Source organism: Alligator mississippiensis, chromosome 4 (assembly GCF_030867095.1).
Source record: "Alligator mississippiensis isolate rAllMis1 chromosome 4, rAllMis1, whole genome shotgun sequence".
Taxonomy (NCBI): domain Eukaryota; kingdom Metazoa; phylum Chordata; order Crocodylia; family Alligatoridae; genus Alligator; species Alligator mississippiensis.
In genome coordinates, this window is record NC_081827.1 from 179,502,808 (window position 1) to 179,526,488 (window position 23,681).

A 23,681-nucleotide genomic window follows, 5' to 3' on the forward strand; every position below is an offset into this window, starting at 1 on the left:
TCCCACATCCCTCAGCCTCTCTTCATAAGACCTGCTCTCTTGACTTCTAATCATGTGCGTGGCACTCCTCTGGACTCTTTCAAGCTTCTCCACATCCTTTCTAAAGTGCGGAGCCCAGAATTGGATGCAGTACTCCCAGCTACAGCCTCACCAAGGCCAAGTAAAGTGGGAGGATGAGTTTTTGGGTCTTGCTTGAGATGCATTTGTAGATGCAAGATAAACTTTTATTTGTTTTGCTGGCTGCAGCATCGCATTGGTGGTTTATGTTCATCTCGTGGTCAGTTATGACTCCCAAATCTCTTTCGGTCATAGCTTGAGTGAGTGTAGCACTGCTGAGCTTATAAGTATGATGTGGAGTTTTTCTCCTGAGGTGGAACATCTTGCACTTCTCTGTGTTGAATATCATTGGGTTTTGATCCGCCCATCTTGTGAGTCTGAATTGCCATCCTATGCTCTAGTGTGACTGCACTTCCCATAATTTGGTATTGTCTGTGAACTTAGCCAGTCCTCTTCTGACACCCAAATTCATATAATTTATGAATCCATTAAAAAGTACTGGTCTACGTGCTGAACCCTGGTTGCCATGTTGACTTGCTTCCATCGATTATCACTCTCTGGGTCCGACCATGGGGTCAGTTCCCCAGCCATCAGATTGTAAGGTTTTTGAGGCCACAGTCCAATTTTACCATGAGGATATCATGGGCGACCAAGTCAAAGACTTTTTTGAAATGCAAATATATGACATCAACCTCTACTCTTTTGTCCAGGTGATGCGTTATCTGGTCATAGTAGGAAATGAGGTTGGTCAGGCAAAACCCACCTGCAACAAAGCTGTGTTTGCTATCTCTTAGAAAAATGTTGCCTTCTATTAGCCTGTTGATGGTTTTTTTGATGAGTTTTTCATAGATCTTTCCAGGGATTGAGGTCAAACTGATTGGCCTGTAGTCTCCTGGATCTTCCTGCCTTCCTTCCGCTTTGGGCGCTTCGGACCAGACTCACTTGGAGCTGCATGGGGTGATTCTGAGCGTAAGACTCCCCGGCTTCCTATCTCTTTTCTTTTCTGTCTCCCACCTGACTAAAGGTCTCCTGCTTCTGTTTAGCTCACTTTCTGATTCTTTTCTTGCATTTTCGCAGTGTTTTTTCTTCTTTTTCTCTGCTCTCTGTCCCCACCCCCTGTACTTCCAATCTTTTTGTCTGCGAGTTGCTTCTTTACAGCCTTTTTTTTCTTACTGTCTCTTTTCCTTTCCTTTCTTTTCTGCTTGCTTGTTGCGGGGAGTTATCTTTTCAAATATCTTGCCTTCTGAGGGGTGCTTTTAATTTCCCTCCTATTTTTCTTTTTTTCTGTTTCTGTTTTCTTTTTCTTAACCCTCATAATGCCCCCGCTTCCTCCTGGCTTTTTTCCCCTCTGCCCCTTTCCCCTCTCCCATCTAGAGTTTTATGGCCACATTCCCAGACACTTATCTTTTTAGTTAGTATAAACATCTTTGTTTTCATTTTCTCAGTCACAGCTTGAGCTTAACCCTGTCCTAACAGGAATGGCTGCTCCCACACACAGCAGCTGGCATGAGGATGCCTCTCAGAACCTCCCCATTACCCATGACTTGAGGGTTCACCCCCCCACACACATCGGGGTCGAGGTCTGCGTAGATGCCCTAGCTAATCTCCTGGGACAGTGTAACATGCGTTATGCAGGTCATGTTAACACAGTCCCAATGATTTACCTGAGTGATTCCACCCTAGTTAATAGGGTGTGCACAGAGTGCCTGGACATTGCAGGTGCACACTATTTTGTCACGCTCGTAGACACCCCAGCAGTGAGGGTGGTGATTTCTAATGTGTCCCTGCATGTGACCGATCAGGAGCTGGCCAAGGAACTCGAGCCCTGTGGGGTTCTTACAAGTCCCCTTCGCCGACTGACGATGGGAAGCAAGAACCCAAAGTTGAGGCATGTCCTGTCTTTTCTAAGGCAGGTTTTCATGCTCCTCAGGGAGGGCCCACGGTCCCTGCCTCATTCCTTGAGCCTCATGTTCAATGGATGGAGATTTGTTATCTCTTTTTCCTTTGGGAAGACCACGTGTTTCCATTGTGTTAGTTCTTCCCACCTGACAGCCCACTGTCCGTGGGGGAGAGCAGCTGGAACATCGGAAACTACAGTGGCGCCGACAGATGTCGCATCCACCTCTAGGACACAGGCCCCACCCAGTGAGGCCGGGAGTTTTTCCCAACCTTCTTCCACCCCTGTTCCATCTGAGGGGGCTGGAGTTTCTGTTTCCTAGTTTCACAGTAGCTAGGGTCAAGAGGGACCTGAACAGATCATCTAGCCTGACCCCCTGCCACAGGCAGGAATGAATGCTGGGTTCACAAGACCCCAGACAGGTGATCATCCAACCTCCTCTTGAATTTGCCCGAAGTAGGGGCGAGGACCACTTCCCTGGGAAGTTGATTCCAGATTTTGGCCACCCTAACTGTAAAATATTGCCTTCTGATCTCTAACCTAAACCTGTTCTCCATCAGTTTATTACCATTATTCCTCGTCACCCCAGGTGGTGCTGGGGAGAAAAGGGCTCAACCTATTTGCTGTTGATCTCCCCTGATGAGTTTGTAGGCTGCCACCAGGTCCCCCCTCAGCCTTCTTTTGCTGAAGCTTAACAGGTTCAGGTCCCTCAGTCTGCCCTCGTAGGGCCTGTCCTGCTGAGCTCTCATCAAGTGGGTGGCCCTCCTCTGAACCCTCTCCAGGATGGCCACATCCCTTTTGAAGTGCGGCACCCAGTACTGGACACAGTACTCCAACTGCGGCCTGACCAAAGTCGCATAGAGGGGGAGTATCACCTCTCTGGACCGGCTTGAGATGCATCTTTGGATGCATGACAAGGTATGGCTGGCCTTGCTGGCTGCAGTCTGGCATTGGCGGCTCATGTTCATCTTGGATTCAATAACAACTCCAAGATCCCGTTCCACCTCTGTGCTTTCAAGAGGGGAACTCCCCAGCCTGTATGTATGCTGTGGATTCCTTCTCCCAAGGTGCAGCACCCTGCATTTATCTACATTGAACCCCATCCTATTCTCATCTGTTACCAATTTTGCCTTTTACTTTGGGGTGTGCTCATTTATTAGGGATAGTTTCTAGGGTCTTGGTGATTCTGTCAATGTGCTGCTTGTGTTACTATACGGAGCTGTATTTCTCCCTTCTGCAAGCGCTCACCCCCAGTGGAGCTATCTTGCAGGACTCAATCTCAATGGGACTGGGTTCCTCCAGTCACCAAATCAGTCATACACACAAACACACACAAATTAATGTGACACGCCTGACCTGGCCGGGCCGATCAGCATGGACAGGCTGACACCCTCATATGCCAAGAATCAGTTCATAAGAGCAACAATAAAATGCAGTCAGACACAAGCACACAGGTAAACAGAATCCCTCTGAATCTGGCTGGGTGTCCAGCTGACACCCTCATGGGCCAGCATTCAGTTCATAAGGGCACGTCTGAGTCAAACTGGGTTAATCAGGCTGTACAAGCTGATCCCCTTATGTGTTTCAAACTCAGCATGTCCCAATCTTTGGCCTCTTGATGAGCAGACCCCACAATATTTTTGGGCTTTATAGGGATCTTTAGCATAGGTAAAAGAAGCGTGGCTGCAGAGCACGGGAGGAAAGAGAAGCAGAGAAGGAAAAATATACCCAATTACTACCAGTTTGACTATAAAAGTTATTTATTGCTAAGCATATGAAATATATAATAGTACTAGTAGTAATAGACATGCAAAAGAAAAACAAACACAAACAATGACAATACTACCCTGGTTTCACTAAGTATTTGGGGAAACTTAGCTCAAGCTTAACTGATACAGTTCAGGTTCAGAAGGTTATGCCTAGAGAGAAGAGAGAGAGAGCGAGCGCTGGGGTCTCACCTAGTCCCACGGTACTCAGGCTGCAAAGCTGACAGGCACATTCCATAGCACAATCCTTGAAGAGAGAGACGATCTGTTCTTCCAGCGTCCCAAGAACGACAGGGGATGGTGTCAGCACAGGGGTTTTCTTCTTCTTTCTTCTTCTTCTTTCCTCCTGCTTCTACTTCTTTTTTTTTTTTTTTTGCAGCACACACACTTACAGATTTTTATACCCTCAGTTCAGCTGCTTCGAAGCACCCTCAGTAGTGTAAATCATTGTCTTTTCTATTGACAAGGGGTTATCTGGTTTGGACCATCTCAGGAAACTGATTGATAATCAGGAAACACTTAAGATTAGGGAGTAACCCAAATACTTGGGAGCCAGCTTGAAATTCCTATGGATGGCAGATATACTGATGGGATATCTCATGGTTTCTTCAGGAACCATGAGATATCCCATCAGGATAGCTTGCAGCATCAGGATTTTGGATTTTTACTTGTTGTGCACAAGCCTCAGCTTAGCATGACTTTTCCAGATCTTACTGTAGTCTTTTAACAGACTTAAGACAATTATTGGTGAGCTCATAACCTTTTGTGGAGAGGACTCCCACCAGTCGTCTCGGGAAAGATATGACAACACCTGGGATTAGGGCTCCAGCAGGCTGGATGCTGTGATGAACCCTTAACCATTGTTCAAATGTTGCCCATACCCCCTCTGACTCGGTCTCTTGCCTCAGCATTCCCTAACCCGGCAACCGAGTTTTAGTCAATCAATTTTAAATAGACCTCCCATAGTGGGACCGGGGAATGTACGGCCCGAGATGCCTATTAAACTTAGAGCTGTGTGTGTGTGTCTGGGGGGGAAAAGTCCTTACTAAATCCAGATTAGAACTGGTCTGATAAATGCTGAGCTGGGTGTGTGTGAACATGGGTTGATTAACATTTGAAGCACAGATTCCCCATCATGCAGTGCTCCCCTGCTTCTCTGGTCCCAAAATTCACTGCAGTTTCTGCTTCAGGCTTTCTGTTCTCCATCTCTCATGTAAATGAATGGTCATCTGGTTCCATCTCGGATGTAAATGAGACCTAGGGCAGTTGTTCACTCTTGTCACCCTTATCTGGAGAGTTTTAGGTGCGTCTCTCACTGCATCTTAATCAGTTTCGTTTAGGTAGAGGAGGGGAGGGAGGGGGGGTGTGAGTCTTTTGTGAGTCAGACAGACTGCATCCTGTGCCAGGGTTGCCCAAGAACACAGAGCTGAGACGTAACACATCTGCCCACTTTTGTAGTCTGTCTGAATCTAGTTGCAGCCTCTCTCTCCCTTCAAGTGTGTCCACCTCACTCCACATCTTAGTGTCATCAGCAAACTTAGCGTGCTTTCCACCCCCTCGTCCAAGTCGCTGATGAAGATGTTAAACAGTGATGGACCGAGGACTGAACCCTGGGGTACCCCACTGCTCACATCTCACCAGGTTGAGTACAACCCATCCACTACTACTCTCTGGTTGCACCCCATCAGCCAATTTTTTACCCATCCAACTGTGTAGGCATCAATGCCACAGTCGCTTAATTTATTGATGAGGATGGGGTGAGATACAGTGTCAAAGGCCTTCTTAAAGTCTAGAAAGACTACGTCCACGGAGAAACCATCATCCAAGGATTTAGTTACTTGGTCATGAAAGGCAATCAGGTTGGTCAGGCAGGACCTGCCTTTGATGAACCCATGCTGATTGCCCCTGAGTATGATCTCCCCTGCAGGCCCCTCACATATGTGCTCCTTGATGATTCTCTCCAAGATTTTCCCGAGCACCGAGGTGAGGCTTTCAGGCCTATAGTTACTTGGGTCCTCCTTCCTCCCTTTTTTGAAAATTTGGACCACATTAGCTAGTTTCCAATCCCCCAGCACCTGGCCAGATGACCATGAATGCTCATACAGCCGGGTCAAGGGCTCCGCGATGACCCCTGCCAGTTCCCTCAACACCCTTGGGTGGAGGGCATCTGGACTTGCAGATTTAAAAATGTCTAGACCTTCCAGAAGATCCCTAACTACATCTGCACTAACTGAAGGCCTGACAGAGCTATCCTCGAGATTGTCCCTACCTCTGGTAGGTGGGATGTCCCGGTCCCTGTTCAAGAAAATAGAGGCAAAGAAACTGTTAAAAATATCAGCTTTCTTGACTGGTGTAACCACAAGATTACCGTTTGCATCTTGCAGGGGCCCTACATTGCCTGGTGCCCTCTTCTTGCTCCCTATGTACTTGAAAAAGGACTTTTTGTTGTCCTTAATCCTGGACGCTAGCCTGAGTTCCATCTCTACCTTGGCCTTCCTAATAGACCTCCTACACTCACGGGCTGAGGAGGAGTACTACTCCTTGGTGATAGCTCCTCCCTTCCACTGGTTGTACGTCCTCCTCTGGTGTGAGAGCACCGTCCAGTGGAGGGGCTGGGACTAATCCCCAACCCTCCCTCCTACCCAATCCACCAGCAGTGCCCACCCCCACCATTGCAGAGACACCACCAGGTCGAGAGGCTGATGCCTCCACTTGCCCCCTGCCTACCCTGACCGCCCTGATTGAGGTGGCTGGGGTGGCCAGTGATTGTGGCATCAAGGCCCTGTCGGATAATGGGGCTCAGGCCTCCTCCCAGCTGCCCTCCACTGTGGCCTTGTCTGAGGTGGATGGCCCTGGGGAGGCAGGTCAGAAGCAGTGCAGCTCATCCTCTATGAAGCGTGGGCCAACTGCCACTAAGAAGAAGAAGAACAAAGAGAAAAAAGTGAAGGGGACCACTCAGGGCACCTCATCCCTGCTGAGACCCTCCTCAGCTGGAGAGCCTGGCCCCCTCCGGTTTTCATGTCAGTGACCTTGTTGACCAGGGACAGGGGCGGCTTGGAGGTGGGGGAGGTGAAGGCAGGGGTCACCAACCCCTCACCGGTCTCCCAGTTTCCGGAGTCCCGTGGCAGTAAAAGCTATGCACAATGCCTCTCTTCTGGAGATCTGACCCAGGGGGTGCTAGAGGAGACTGCTGACCTCTTGGTCATGTCCCAGGCTACTGAATTAGATGAGGAGGCTAGTGAGATGGAGATCCAGCTTTCTGAGTGGTTCAAGCGACCTCGAGACCAGGATGACATCTCTCCCCAAAGAAGGCAGGGATTGCTCTTCTAGAGCCAGTCCATGACCTGTATGATCAGAGGAGGCTGATGTGCCTAGATATTGAGGGTGTAGATACTGCATTTGCGGGTGAGCTCCCAACTAGGGTGCAGCCTCGCCGCGCTTGTGTTGGAAATGTTCAGCCCATGTTGGCAGAACCCCACTGGGTTGGTCCCAACTATGGGGGTCTTCTGACCTTTTTGAAACAGACCAAATGACAGAAGAACATAGTAGGGTGCATCACCCAATGGTGCGCAGATCCTAAAGTTTTTGTTAAGGCTGCCAGTGCTGCGGCCAAACTTATGCAACAAGACCTAGGCACTTGGCTGATGGCTTACTGTCTGGAGAAGCTCACACAGCGGGTGAGAGATGATTGGGGCCTGGCGGGGTCCCTGGAGTAGACTAGGGCATGATAGGCCTTCCCCAACCTGTCTCTGCTTTTTGCTCTGCTCTCGGGTGCTCGCTCTTTTCACCTATACCTTACCTCACTCTTCCTCTCCTATACCCACACCCATGGCAGCCACAACCATTGGCACTTTTAACATCAATGGCTGTCAAGATCTGGTGAAATGAGAGGCCATCCTAGAGCTCTTGCGCCAGAAGCAGCTGGCTGTCACCTTCCTCCAGGAAAGTCTTAAATCACCTCAAGTCTTCCTCCATCAAAGTCTTAAATCACCTCAAGACCCTCAAGGGCTGGGTAATCACTGACCCGGGTGAAGTAAGTGAGCATGTCATTGCCTTCTATTGTGACCTGTTTGCAGCTAAACCATCCTGCCCTGAGGCCATGTGGGAACTCCATGCTGACCTGCCACACCTTTGTGCCCTGGAGGCCAGCGAGCTTGAGCAGAAATTGTCTCTGGCGGAGCTGGCAACTGCCACAGCTGGCCTCACCTCTGGCAAAGCCCCGGGCCTTGGGTTACCTGCTGAGTTTTACAAGACTCTGTGGCCTCTCCTTGACCCCTGTCTCCTGCGCATTTTCCAGGAGAGCCTTGCCGACAAGGTCCTGTTGATCAGTTCGTACCGTGGATGTGTCCTCATTGCAAACAACCTGGTGGTGCGACCTTGTGGCATAGGTGCACTGTACTCGATTCACCACAGGACTTACTTGAGAAACTCCAGCGCCTCCTGGTCGATTTTTTTCTGGGATGGGTGCCACTGGCTCCCATGAGCTGTCCTTTACCTACCTGTAGCTGAGGGGGGGGGGCAGAGTTTGGTTGACCTTGTGAGGAAGGTGGCCGCCTTCTGCCTGCAGGCTCTTCAATAACTCCTGTACGGTGAGGAGCACCTACCTCGGCAACAACTAGCATGCAGTTCCTGCAGAGGGTGGGGGCCCTTGGCTTTGACTGGGAGCTCTTCCTGTTGGACCTCACACTCCTGAACTGGGCAGTGCTTCCGGCTTTCTACTGCAGTGTGGTATGAGCCTGGCAGGCCACCTTCTGTCTCCAGCCCCAGGCCTGTCACCTGCAGTTCTCACAGCTGCTGAGGGAACCCCTGGTGCACAACCGAGCTCTAAGGCGCCCCATGCTGAGCCTGGCCTCTGCCAGCCTCACGGCCATTCTCATCCTGGTGCGTGTTCTCTGCCTGAGTCATCTTGAGCCCACTCGGTCGGCCTGGCTCTCACCCAAGGCCTTGACCACCCGGCCGGGCATGCGCTCTGTCTGCAGCGTGGGCCGTCTGCTGTGTGACATCCAGGCTGCCCTCCCATTGGAGGCAGAAGCCACCCTGGATGACCATCTCTGGGTGGGCCAGGTCCTCCGTGCTGCAGATGCCCTGAGCGAGGTTTTCCCGTGCTGCTAGTCACCCCGGCTGTGGCCAGTGAGTTGGCTGGAGGACCTGGCACTCTACTGACGCTCCCTGTGCCTCCTGACAGTGACACGGGTTGCCCCTTTGCTTTTCTGTCATGTAGAAGCCTGTATGCCTGGGTGGTTCACTTCCGCCATGCCCAGGTGCTGGCAGGCCACCCCGATACACTGTTGCAACGGCACCTGGGTCCGCCAGATTCCCCACTGGCCCACCCATCTTGGCTCACATTGTATAAGCTGCCAACCGCCAAGAAGACTGGTGACCTGCAGTGGCGGTTGCTGCATGGCATCTTAGCCACTGGCATGTTTGCGTCCCACTTTGACCCAGCCACCTTGACGGCCTGCTGCTTCTGCCCAGGGGGTGTTGAGGAGACCCTCTTTCATGCCTTCCTCAACTGTCCCTGCCTGCGGCCACTCTTTGTCACTCTTGAGCCCCTGCTACAAGCGCTGGGCAGGAGCCTCTCGGAGACCACGTATGTGTGCTCCTACCCATACTGGGCGGCTGAGAAAGGCCCCGTCTGCCTGGCCAACTTTTTACTGGGTCAGGCCAAGATGGCCGTCCTCAAGAGCCGCCGAAACCGGCTTGCCAGGACCAGCTCAGATGATGCCCTGCGCCTCCTGGTGCAGGTGCACCTCTTGCTGGAGTTTGAGTATGCTGTGCTCTGGCGGACGGTACGTGCCTTTGAGACACGCTGGCCCCTTGAGGGAGTGCTGTGCCATGTGGAGGACGGCCATCACAAATACATGCTCGGATGTCATGACCAGTCTGGGCGACCGGGTAGGCTCAGTGTTGGACTACGACTCCCAGCTCGTGCCACGCCCTGGGCCCTCACCAGGCTGCTTTTTTGCTTTCTTTTTTGTGTGGGAAGCTGAAGGTGTTGTCCCGTATATGATCGGATAGAGCAGGGTAGGAATCGTTTATTTATAAATATGACCATGTGGCTGGCGTTCCGACCACATAACTAGCATGTAAGACATGACATGGAATGTAGCGAAGGTGTCTGTCATGGTGTGATGTGATGAATGAAATGACATTGTGTTCTTGGTTTGATGGTAATGTGTTTGTTTTTGCTTTATAAGTGGCCAAACTTTTTGTATCCCCAAGCCCCTAAATAAAGTAGTTAAAAAGTCAAAAGTTCTTCCTTCCTTTTTTGAAGATAGGCAGCACGTTGGTCTTCTTCCAATCTTCAGGAACGTCTCCCAAGTGCCACGAGTTCTCAAACATCTTCACCATTGGCCGTGCTATGATGTCAACCAAGTCTTTTAGCACCCTTGGTTACATTCCATTTGTGCCAGCTAACTTGTGAATGTCCAACCTCTCAAGCTGTTCTCTCACAAGATCTTTGCCAATTATAGGCATATGTTCACTCTTACCCTGGTAATCCTGTGTCCTGTCAGGCAGAGTGATCCCCTTGGGCTGGTGAAAAACCAACGGAAAGTAATCACTGAGATTAGCATTTTCTTTGGTGTCAGTTGCCCCATTTGTTTCCAAGTCCCCTCTCAGTCTTCTCTTTTGTAGGCTAAAGAGGCCCAAGTCCCTCAGCCTCTCCTCATATGGCTTGTATTGCAAGCCCCTGATTATATGGGTGGCTCTTCTCTGGAACCTCTCAAGTTTTTCCATGTCCTTGTTGAAGTGTGGTGCCCAAGACTGGACGCAGTACTACAGCTGTGGTCTCACCAGTGCGGAGTACAGTGGGAGTATCACTTCCTTAGTTTTGCATGAGATGTAACAGTTAATGCATACCAGCATGTTGTTTGCCCTGCTGGCCACAGCATTGCCTTGCTGGCTTATGTTCATGCAATGGTCGATTACTACTCCTAGGTCCCTTTCAGCCATGGTGTAAGTCAAATTGTCACCACCGAGCCTGTAGGTATGCTGGGAATTGTTTGCCCTCAGATGGAGCACCTTACACTTCTGAGTGTTGAACGTCATCTGGTTCCAGTCTACCCAACTCTCCAAGCTGTCCAGGTCCACCTGTATCTGTAACCTATCTTCTGGCATGGCCATGCTCCCCTATAACTTGATGTCATCTGCAAACTTGGCCAGCGAGTTTTTCATCCATCCTTTATAAGCTTCTCTTTCAGATTCAGGAAGTCCATGAGTTCCCTTTTGAGCCAAGGGGGCTCCCATCCCTTTTGCTACCTTTCCTATGGGCTGGAATGGACTTCCCTTGTGTTTTTAGGATTGTGTCCTTAAGGAGTGACTGCTCATCATGTACTCCTCTCCCTGTCAGATCATGATCTCTCAAGGCCTCGACAAACAACCTCCTGAGCTTGTGAAAGTCATTTTTCTTAAAGTCAAGGATTTCTGCATTGCTGGCTGATTTGCCAGCTTTGCAATAGATAAAGTGATCAACTCATAATCACTGTCCCCAAGCTTCCCTGTGATCCTCAGGTTGCACACTAGCTCATCCCCTTTTTCCAGTAGCAGATCCAGCACTGAGAAAGTTTGTTTTAGTATGTAACATAAATTTCTCTTGCTGCAACTTCAAGCCATTGCTTCTTGTTTTGTCATCTGCCATCACTGAGAACAGTCTAGCTCTATCTTCTTTGGAACCACCCTTCAGGTAGTTGAAGGCTGTTATTAAATCCCCCCTCAGTCTTCTCTTGTCCAGATTAAATAAGCCCGGTTTCCTCAACCTCTCCTCAGAAGTCATGTTCCCCAACATCCTAACCATTTTTGTTGCCCTCTGCTGGATTCTCTCCAGTTTGTCTATATCCTTTCTGTAGTGGGGGTCCAGAAGTAGACACAGTACTCCAGGTGTAGCCTCACCAGTGCTAAATAGAGGATTATAATCACTTCCCTCGATCTGCTGGCAATGCTCCTACTAGTGCAGCTTAGAATGCCGTTAGCCTTCTTGGCAACAAGGGCACACTGTTGGCTAATATTCAGCTTACAGTCCACTGTAACCCCCAGGTCCTTTTTGGCAGAGCTTCTGCAGGCTGTTTCTAACCTGTACCAGTGAATGGGATTGTTTGGTCCTAAGTTCAGGACTTTGCATGTGTCCTTATTGACCTTCATGAGATTTCTTTTGGTCCAATCCTTCAATTTGTCAAGGTGTCTCTGAATCCTAGCCCTACCCTCCGACATATCCACTACTCCCCCCCAGTTTGGTGTCATCTATGAACTTGTTGACAGTGTACTCCATCCCATTTTCCAGCTCATTAGTGAAAATATTGCACAAAACCAAGCCCAGAACCAATCACTGGGACACTCCACTTGATACCGACTGCTGACCAGACATTGAGTCATTGACTACTACCCTCTGAGTCTGCTGATCCAGTCAGTTTTCTATCCACCTTACACAGTCCATTCATACAACCTGTACTTCCTTATTTTGATTGCAAGAATATTTTGGGAGACTGTATCAAAAGTCTTGCTAAAGTCAAGGTATATCATGTCCAATGCTATCCCCACTTTCACAGAGCCAGTCATGTCATCTTAGAAGGCAATCGGGTTGCCATGGTAAATCCAGGCTAATTGTTCCTAATCACCTTCTTCTCCTCGAAGTGCTTAGAAATGGATTGCTTGAGGACCTGTTCCATGATTTTTCCAGGAACTGAGGTGAGGCTGACTAGTTGTAGTTCCCCCGATCCTCCTCCTTCCCTTTTTTAAGGATGGGCTCTATAGTTGTCCTTTCCCAATTATCTGGGACCTCTCCTAATTGCCACAAGTTTTCAAAGATGATGGCCACTGGGCTCTGCAATCATATTGGCCAACTCCTTCCATATCCTTGGGTTCGTCCTGTCTGACCCCATGGACTTGTACATGGGCAGCTTTTCTGAATAGACCCTAACTTATTTTTTTGCCACTGTTGGCTGCTCACCTCCTCCCCAAACTCTGCTGCCAGGTCCAGTAGTCTGAGAGCTGACCTTGCTGTGAAGACTGATGAGGAAAGGGCATTGAATACTTCCGCATTTTTTGTATCCTCTGTTACTTGGTTGCCTCCCCTATTTAGTAAAGGACCCACATTTTCCGTGATCTTCCTCTTGTTGCTGACATACTTATAACAACCCTTCTTGTTACCCTTCACATCTTTTGCTACCTACAATTCCAATTGCACTTTGGCCTTCCTGATTTCATCCCTGCATGCCCAAGCAATGCTCTTATACTCCTCCCTAGGAATTTGTCCACTTCTTGTAAGCTTCCTTTTTGTGTTTGAACTCACTGAAAAGTTCCCTGCTAAGCCAAGATGGTATTTTGCCGTACTTGCTAGCCTTACTGTGTATCAGGATGGTTCATTCCTGCATCCTTAGTAAGGTTTCTTTAAAGTATAGCCAGCTCTCCTGGATTCCTTTCCCCCTCAGACTGGCCTCCCAGGGGACCCTGCCCATCAGTTCCCTGAATTAGTCAAAGACTGCTTTTCTGAAGTCTAGGGTCTGTACTCTGGTGCTCTCCTTCCTTCCTTTCCTCAGGATCCTGAACTCAATCATCTCATGGTAACTGCTGCCCAAGTTGCCAACTACTACTTCATTTTCCACCAATTCTTCCCTGTTTGTGAGCAGCACCTCAAGAAGGGCACAGCCCCTAGTTGGCCATTCCAGGACTTGCACCAGGAAGTTGTCCCCAACGCTGTCCAAAAACTTCCTGGATTTCCTATGCATTGCTATTTGCTCTCCCAGCACATGTAAGGGTGATTGAAGTCCCCCATAAGAACCAGGGTCTGTGATTGGGAAACTTGCACTAGCCGTTTGAAGAAAGCCTTATCCACCTGGTCTAGTGGTCTATAGCAGACACTAACCACAATGTTACCCTTGTTGCTCTTCCCTCTGACCCTAACTCAGAGACTTTCAATAGGCCTGTCTCTAGTTTCATACCAGAGCTCTGAGCAACTTTACTTCTCTTTTACATATAGTGAAACTCCTCCTCCCCTTCTCTCCTGCCTCTCCTTCCTGAACAGTTTATACCCATCCATGTCAGTGTTCCAGTCATGTGAACTATCCCACGAAGTCTCTGTTATTCCAGTCATGGCATAGTTCTGGGACTCTGCAAGAACTTCCAATTCTTCCTGCTTGTTTCCCAGGCTCCGTGCATTTGTGTACAAATACTTGAGGTAACTAGCCAATTGCCCTACTTTCTCAGGAAGAAGCAAAAGGTCTCCCCTATTGCCCTCTCTCGTTTGCTCTTCCTCCAGGTCACCTACTTCCCCACCAACCTCAGGGCTTTGGTTTTCATCCCCCGGTGAATCTAGTTTACAGCCCTTCTCACCAGGTTAGCAAGCCTGGCTGCGAAGATGCTTTTTGGTGGATCCTGTTTCTTCCTAGGAATCCTTCTTCTTGGAACAAAGAAGGTCAAAAACACTAAAGTATGTCATTTATACACTTTTCCCAGTGCATGTAAAAATAACAAAAGGCAAGATATGTTTCTTGTTTAAGTACTGTTCTTAGACCAAGAGCATGTTAGATTTATTAGAATTAATTGTATGTCATTAAAACTGTCTTTCAAGGTACTTAGCTCTGCTGGAGGCTAGCTTCATTTATTATCCATGTCTGATATACCTTCATACAGAAAGATAATGGTTTTAATGCTGTGGAGTTAGGGCATTCAGTTAAGAAATTTTCCTGAGAAAAAGGGAATTGAATTTGATTAGCATTATTTATGGTTTTACTCTCTGCTGTTCATAAGTTCATACCTAATATAGCCAGCAATTGTGCAATAATGTAGTTCTATAGAAAAAATAAACCCCTTATATATTGCATTATTTTTGGTCCCTAAAATGGTCTCGTAGTGCAGTAGGGAACAGAAAGGATTTTTCCTCTTCTCTGCATCTGGTTTGTTATAGATCATTACAGACTGTGGGTACAGGTGAAAATGGGATATGGCACCTCATACTTTCCATCATTGTGAAGATACTAGAGAAAGAAGAAACCATTGTTGTACATCTACTCTGCATCAGCCAGAAGATCTGACTGGACACAAAGAAGAGGATGATGCATTGTAAAAACTGTATGTCTTGAGAGTAGTCTCTGTAAATGTAGTGTCAGCTCTTGTTAAAGAGCTGCAGGACAGATATATTTCTGGCTAATTACTATTTACAGATTACCTACTCACATACTTAAATTATGTGAGAAAGTATCAATTAACTTTATCATATAAGTACTCAAGGTCTGTTTTCTGGTGTTTCAAAGCAGACTTAAAGCTACCCTAATGGCCAGTTGTGGATTCCACTTTATAGGAGGATTTGCAGGTGGCTCAGAACTTCTATAGTTGAACAGCAAACTAAAGTATTGACCAGGAACTCAGGAGACTAGGTATCCATTTCTGGCTTTGCCACAGATTTTCTTAATGAGTTAGGCCTATACATTGACTGTATTCCAGTAATGCCCTGAGAAGTTAGAGGCCTGATTTTTCAGAGGTACCGAGTGTATGGAACACACCTTTGAACATAATGCCACTATTCTAGTGGTTCTTAAATTGTGGGGCTCACAATATCAGCGGATGGGGACATGGGAGTGGGGGCTGTGGGTTGGGAGTAAGGGGAGCATGCTGAGGAAGTGGGGACATGCTGAGGACATGGGGCTATAAATGGGGTCATGCTGAGGAAAAGTTTGGGAAGCACTGTGATCTCTCTACACACTGCTTTTTCAAAATTGTGTATGTAATTTAGAGAAAAGAGAAAAGTAAGTGTATGTATTAAACTTTGTCTTCTTTTTATTATACTGACTCCCACCCTTTCTTTCCCAAAACTTGTAGCAGAAAGTTACTCTTGATGGCTGCTGCCAAGAATCTCTTGTTACTTAATTAAAACTGAACTAAACTAAACAAGTGGCTGAGAGAAAGGAGCAGGATTCACGTGTGCCCCAAAATGCATATAATACTATGTCAAGATGGAGGTTTGAGATTTATAATATATAAATATTTCAGCCTATAAAATATTTTATTGGTATCAAGTAAAAAACCCATTGTGGGTTGTGTAGTTTGGATTGTGTAGTCTTCAGTGAAAGTGCCCTTTATTTCAGTGGGAACTTTTCTTTAAGTGGTGATATGATGCAACCCTAAGTCTATGAAATAAATGGCTAGTTCTTTTCTATGTTTATGGATATTGATATAAAGGTTAGGGACAGAAGTTACACATAAACAGGTGTAAGTGATCGGAAACCAGTTCAGATCTGTAACACAATAGAAGTTCAGTGCATATAAACCACTTTCAAAATGACTGAAACCAGTTTAAGATAAATCTGGATGCAGTATCAGACTTAAATGATTTAAGTTGAATCAGTTTATTTAACTTCTGTCCTAGATCCCTTACATATTCAAGTTAACTCACAGTCCCCCAGCATCCCATGATGCTTTGCACTTCCCCTGAAACTGCCCCCCTCCCCACCTTGCAGGGTGGGTGAGCTAGCCTTGGTCAAAGCTATTTGCTCCAGCTGAGCAAGGAGGCATGCTCTAGCACCCCCCGGCTTCTGGCTTGGATCACTGCAGGCATGTGGCTGTATTTCTGGAATTTAAAGTGGATGTGTGTTCATTTATCAGTTCAATCTACACAGCTTAGACCACAGGTGAGCAAAATACAGCCCATGTGCCGTATCTGGCCCACCGGGTGATTTCATCTGGCCCATGGGCGGGTGTCTACCAATTCACTGTATTCAGGCCAGACCCGGGCTGCCCCTGCTGTGCTCACATGGGGCTGAGCCTCACTAACTCCTGTGAAGGCAGCATGTGCTGCGCTCCCACCCTTGCTCATGGGGTGGCCCTGATCCTGGCCTCACAGGTAGGGAAGTGGTGGGTGGGGGAATGGCAGTGGTGGGTCAGGGGGGAAGTGGTGGCGGGGGGATGGAAGTGGTAGGGGGGCAAGCGGGTGGGGGAAGTAGTAGTGGCAGGCAGGTGGGAAGTAGCAGTGGGTGGGTAGGCAGGCAGGGGAAGCAGCAGTGGTGGGCAGGTTGGTGGGAAGAAGCAGCAAGCGTGAGGGAAACAGTGGCGGGCAGGAGCTGGGCAGGCACACAGGTCCCGTGCTAATGCTGGGGCAGCAGGGGCCCAGGGCAGGGTGGCAGGAGTGCAGAGCCTGGGTTGATGGGGGTGCAGGGTCCACCTGACTCCATCATGCAGGCCTCTCTGGGGCTCACCTGGAGTTCCCAGATTCTCTTCCTGAGCTGTGCACCTCTGGGGGTGCCCCATGCAATGGAGCATGCAGTTTGACCTCACTCACTGCCACGTGCAGGTCATGGGGCATGGCGGTGAGCTCCATGCTATGGAGCTGGGCTGAGTTGGTCCCTCTCCCTGCTACCCTGGCTGAGCCCCATGACCTGCATCACTGGCTTCATTGCGCTGGGCTCCCCTCAGTGGCATGGGTGGAGATCCCAGGAACTGCATGTGAGCCCCGTGTGATGGAGCTAGCAGCCTAGCCATGTGCAGTCCTGGGGCTTGCTGGGACCATGTGTTGCTGGGGCGGGTGTTCTGCCTGCAGTTGGCCATGAATGGCTCAAGTGCCCACTGCCTGCTGCTGCCACTGGTGGCAGGGACTGTGCACAATGGGACAGTGCGTGTGAGAGGGGCATGTTTGTAGGGGGGCCTCACATACCCCCCATCCACACCCTCCTACAAACCCATAGTCCCCCACAAATATCATACCCACACACACACCTGCACACTTCTCCACAAACCCCACAACCATGCCCCCCTACATACCCTCTAAACCCAACAGATCCACACACACACCTACAGCCTCCCCCCCCACACCCCACATCTCCCACACCCCACAAACCCCACATAGACATCTGCACACACATACACCCTCCCCCCAACACACAGGCCCCCATAACCCCCATACCTACCCCCCATGCCCCCTCACAGTTCTTCCCTCCTGCCTCCTACTATGTACAAGAGTAAGACTTCATTCTGAGCTATTATGTAATCACTTCTATATACACTATGAAAACACTTTTAAATAAAATTAAAATATTATAGCAGATATTTGATTTTTAGTATATAATTTGTTGTTTTTTTTCTGATTCCAAGATGGCAAACCCTCCTCTCAAAATGAGTACTTCCAAGGGCAAGGGGAGAGATTTCCAGCAGCAAAGGTCCGGGGCTAGGAGCTGGGCTTCTGATCCTAAGATGGCAACCAGGGGCCAGGGCACCTGTCAAGGGGCGGGGCTACGGTTGCCACCCTCAACAGCTCACCAAAACTCATTAAGCAGCCCTCCAGCCAAAATAATTGACCACCTCTGGCTTAGACTAACTTGCAAAGATTGATTCAATTCAGCCTTCGGCTTTTGGTTCTGTCTGTACTTAAATTAAAAGTCTAAATTGCTTAAGAAAACCAAATATCACACTAGAGGTAACTTTGCATTAATAGCGTTTAATATTTTTCTGGTGGCTGGTAGGAGTAACAGCGTGGTGATTGGCCCAAAAAAGGGATAGTCCAGAGGGCACAGATGAAAAAGCATCCTTGGAAGAGCATATATGTCTCAAAATAATAACTGCTAGTATAGACATTTTTTTAAACTTTCCATAAGAAAAAAAGGTATCTCTCTATTCCCTGCAACTGCAGAAATATCTGGTCTATCTGCATTTAACACCATAGGGAGAATATGCTATGGAACTTTTTGGTTTCTGAAATGTGTTGCATTGATCTGAAAGTCCTAGCGGTGTTGCAGCTATTCTTTAAAACCTGCTGTTTGGATTCAGTTCAAGAACTAGTGTTTGGTATATTTTCTGTTTCCAATTACCTATGTTGTTGTCATAGATGATAATGGCAAGAACAGAGTTTGCATGTTTTCAATACTTTGCCCTCTGGCAAGGCAAAAAAAAGCTGACTGGATTTCTTCTATTATCTTCCAAATCAACACACATTTCTGTGGCAGTCAGTTTTGGTGGTGAGAAACATTCTGAAGCAGATATTTCGTTGGAGTAAATTATTCACATTTCCACTGAATGGATCCTGAGTTGGTATAAATTGTCATAGTTGTATGTAGGGCAACTCCATTAACTTAAATGTAGCAATGACTGAGTCAGCTGAAAGTCTGCCCTTCTGTCTCTGAGAGAAGAGCTGGTTTACCTGGTCGGAGCCAAGGCCTCCCAGCCCCCGAAAAAACCAAAACCTCATCCCTAAAACCACACCAAACTCTAATCGTACCTCTCTGTGCTTAGGATCAGTCTCTGTAGACTCTCCTCTACTAACCTGGCTTGTTTTAAAATGTTTTAGTAAACCGTAGCATTTCATTTACATATTTCTTGTAGAAGTGAGACTATGGCAGAAATTATTGGTAATACCATTACCAACTCTTTCTCTCTGAATATCAGATAGCCACAGTGAAATGTGTTAGTCTTTTCTATTATTCTGTAGCCCTGCTTACATTGTCTCCAGAGGGTGAATTCAATTGCTCTAAGAGATGATGAGACATGACTGAGTGGAGTCAGTAAGTACAATTAGAGCACACTGCAGCTGACTCAATTAACTGAGTCTGCAGGAGTATGTTAATTACCGCGCTCCAGCTAACTCCATTGTCATGTGTATCAGTGTCTCAGTGCTGAAAATGGTGGCATGGACACTTTAACTAAAGCTCATTCGATGAGCTTTAGCTAAAGCACCCCGCCTCCTTTTTCACTAAGGGCACACTGATACATGTGATGCTCCAGGCACTTTAATTAGCGTGGTTCTTGTAGCTGCTCTAATTAAAGCATGCCCCTCTCTCCTGACTCCCTGTGCATGTGCATAAATTCCCATAGTTTCTACCCTCAGGGACTACATATGTATAGATTGGCCTTGCAGTTGCACTGCATGAGTAGGGTGCAAAGATCTGGATCAGGGCTCAGGTATTGGTTCAGTAATTCAGTAGGCATATTTAATGTATTAATATTTTAATGTAGAGTTGTCCAGCTTGCAGCCTGTGGGCCCCTTCAGCTGTCTTTTCCACTGCTGCAGGCAGGGGGAGGACTTGGTGGAGCATGCCTCACTGATTGCAGCCCATATGCTGCTGGCGCCGCTGCTGTTGATGAAGCAAGTGTTGCCATACTCATATGTTGGAAGCATGAGGGCCAGAAAGCCAGCAACAGGTAGAATGGTCAATGTTAATAAGACCTTGGATGCCCAAAGGAGGGCTGTAAGGGCATTCATAGATGATGTGGTTGGTCATTTGAGCTTGAGCACCACAGCTGCAGCCAGCTTGCTTCAAACTGTCCAACACTTGTTCTGAGATGGTTAAGAGCAGTCCAGGCCCTGCAGGGCAGCTGCCATCCTGAGTGATGGAAGCTGGTGTTGGGGATGAAGTTCTTTTAGCTGCAGTTCTTGTGCAGCATATTTCCTGCTCCACTGATGGTGCTATCTGGGGTAGAGTAGCCTGCATGCTGCTGATACTGCCCGCAAGATAGGGAGTCATGAGCTGCCAGCATAGCCCACACATTGGGGAAAGATCCTGGGGAGACCACATCTGCAGTGTGTGGCCCATGCAGTGTGTGGCTTCACATGTGGTCCCTGGCCTCATCTGAGTTGGACAGCCCTGAGTTAATGTAGACCTATTATATTACAGAAGGAGGGTATGTATTGAGAAATTGGCGCAATCACAGAAAATAAGACATTTAATAAGGAAAGACTTCCATTAATAAAAGGAAAGAAAAGGAAATGTTCTAAGATGGTTGTGGCAGGGCACTGTTTGTGCCTGCCAGTTTAAGGGCCTGAAGCCAGCAGCCGGCAGGTGCCTGATTAGGGCAGCCATTTTGGATCCAGGGCTGCCCATATAAACAGGGCATTTTGCTGCTGGAAGGTTAGGTAACAATATTGCCTGGTTGCAGGTATCAACTGGAGGTAAGGGCAGGAGCTGTAGAGGATGGTCAGGAGGCTCCTGGTCCTGGGTATGACATAAAATTGCACCCTGCTGAGAGTGGGTGGCCTGATGGGGCTCTCAGTGGCACAGGAGCCCCCAGGAAATGCCAGGCCAGTTACCACCCCGGTGAAAGGGGGTCAGGGGCGAGAGCCTGTGTGTGGCCGAAGGTCCCAAGGGGGGACCACACTTGAGAGAGGAGCCAGCTACAGGGAGCTCAGCAGCCCGAATGAAGGCGGTGTAGGCCTCCTGAGTGGAGGGATCAAAGGAGGGTCCTGCCAGGAGGATTCTGGAGCCTAGTGTGGGGCTGATGTGACTAATTACATCTGGATGCCATCTGCGAGGCTTGGGCCGCAGTGTAGGGGAGGTATGGAGCTGTGGACACCCCCCAAACATTGGGGGTACAATGTTTGGGGGGTGTCCGTGGCTCCATACCTCCCACCTTATTTAACAACTTTTCATTATTCCAACAAGGTGTGGTGGGCGAGACAGGTGGGCAGCATGCCCAGATTCAGGTGAGGGGCTAGCTGTGGCGTGCGGGGATCCCCACTTTGCCACAATGATATTTCTTCAGATGATGTATGAATTTTGCATTCATGACCTTATGAGATTAGAGTCATTCAGCGAGATGTTCCCTAATTTTATTGTTTTAAAGGCTCATTCTAATAATCAGAAAAACAAAACAAAACTTGCATGAGCCTGAGAATGTGATTTAAAAGTACCACACACACACACACACATGCACCTGCACACACACACACACACACACACAATATGAAGGTGAAATGTAAAGTATTCTGAAGTGAATATTTTTATCTTCTAGTTTTTCTTTTGATAGCATACATTGAAAAAAAGGAAGAAAAAACAAACAATTAAGGCTAAGGTACTATTCTGTCCATAAGACATGCCTTTTATTTGTTATGAAATTGTTTTAAAATCCAAGGGACTAAAATAGTAATGTTGGATAAAATCATAACCATGAGTAAATTAACATAAGAAAAGGATATTTTTTAATGAAGTTGGTATGCCTTTTATGTTCATAGTTAATGTACATGGTAACGTGGTTAGGGAAACACTTGAATTGCTATAAAGGAATATAAATTAAAACATCTCTTCATTTGTATTTTGCTAGGTATGAACTAATGCAGAAAGGTGTTTTGGAACCCAAAGATATTGGATTTGTTCCAGACATATACACCCACAACCAGCATTTGGAAACTGAGAACAAGAGTTTGAAAAAGGACCTGGAAAACTATAAAATTGCTGCTAGGTATGTTTCATAATAGTCTTAAATTAATTTATCATTTTTATATAGTGGATGCTCAAAAAATTATACCAGTAAGTTAATGGGATTAATAATTTTTTTTTTTATTTGTGATGGCCTCTGTATAGTCTTCCTTATGGCTATGATCCTGAATCAGAGCCAAGTGAAACTCAATTTTTTGTTAGCCCTATGTAGGGGAATAGATATTCTTTCTGTTTATCTGGCTATCGCTAAGGGTACCTTTCTTTCGGTAATCACAACAAAATACTCCCCATGATTATGAAAATATGGTATGTGGCAACAAGGCTAAAATTATAGTTATACTATTCCTCATTATATATCTGGTTCTGCAGTCTTTTCAGATGTGTTGCATTGTCTTTTTGGCCTTAGTGTTTCGTGTAAGTTGAGTATAAATTGACACATTGTATAACATTGACTCCCCCCCCCACTGGCCTGTGCGGTGTGTGTGGGGCCAGTGGCGCTGGCCGTCTGTCCCCTCCGCTGCAGGGTGCGGCAGGGGTGTCTTGCAGGCAACCCGGGGTCCCTCGGGTTGCGGGGGGGCAGGGAGTGTATAATAGAGCATTACATTGGTTTATGCACAATGAAAGCTGAGGCGGAAGTGTTTAGTTTTACAAGGTCGTAGTGTTATACTTACTGACCGGGAATTCAAAGACAAGTCGCCTGTGGGGAGTATGAATCTTCCCCAAAAGAATAAAAACCCCACCGAATGCATTCAAGAGTGGGAATGCTGCGATCACGGACTGAAATGAGTGGTGACCAAGACGGTGCGGGTTGAGGCCTGTAACATTGACTGTATTAGCTCATGCAGCCACAATGATTTTACAAGATCCAAAGTAGCTCAAACTTTTTGTGATAGAAGGATCAAATATTTAGTTCATGTTATACAGAGATGTAGCAATGATCTAAACTTAGGGTTGCAATCTATTTAAAATCCTTTTTGATGCATCTGACTTTGTGTTTATTGATGATTTGCACTGAAATCTAATGGCTCATTTGAACTTTGACGCTGCACATTTTTTTGTGATGCGCTATCCTGCACAGTGCTAATTTCATCTGTCTCATTTTTCTAAAGATTACTTGAGCAACCAATTCTTCTCTTCCAAAATTAAATAACTACAGAGATGTAAGTTTGGTGAATATTGCAATTAATAATTGTAGTCAAACTACTGAACTATTTTCCATTGTAAATTATTCATTACATTTTAACAGCATTAACACTTTGTTTAATTGGTTATAGACTAATATTTGAATAATTAATTTTAATAATCTGGAATTAAAATACATTAAATAACTGACATTGTACATGTATAAATATATTGGCTTCATAGGAAGACAGGCTTCAAGTAACATCATTCCTTTTGTGCAACTTCCTCAGATGTTGGGTTTAGTATATAGGCAATTCTGGCATGGCAGGTCACACAGTTTTGGGGATGGGTCATAAAGTTCCTCAGACCCCAGTTGCTCAAGTGCCTTAATGTCTGTCAGCAACTTAATCATTCTTTTTTCTTTCACTGATTATACAGTGAGCTTTATATACCTAGGCTTCAGTGGATATTACAAGACTCCATGACTCCTACATTAGGTAATATTTCATTCTTCAAACAGTTCCACCAGTGAAATAAATTTCAAAGTTCTCAGTAACCTTAATGTTAATGGGCAATTATTTCGGGTGAAGGGCTGCTTACTGCATTTTGGCAAGCCCTCGAGTGCCACATGACAGACAGCCAGGGGCAGATAAATATTTTCTAAATTTTTAGGGGCCCCGCGGGCCAGATAGAATGGCCTGGTGGGCCACA

At 47.1% G+C, this 23,681-nt stretch overlaps 1 protein-coding gene across 3 annotated transcripts in view; it reads left to right on the forward strand.

Moving 5' to 3' along the window:
* The window catches only part of SPAG16 (sperm associated antigen 16), a 988,711-nt gene that overhangs the window by 29,024 nt on the left and 936,006 nt on the right, over window positions 1-23,681 (forward strand). For all 3 annotated transcript variants that reach the window (XM_059727149.1, XM_019492271.2, XM_019492270.2), the window contains exon 5: window positions 21,733-21,870. In XM_059727149.1, the coding sequence (XP_059583132.1) occupies window positions 21,733-21,870 (138 nt within the window). The remainder of the gene's footprint in view (window positions 1-21,732; window positions 21,871-23,681) is intronic.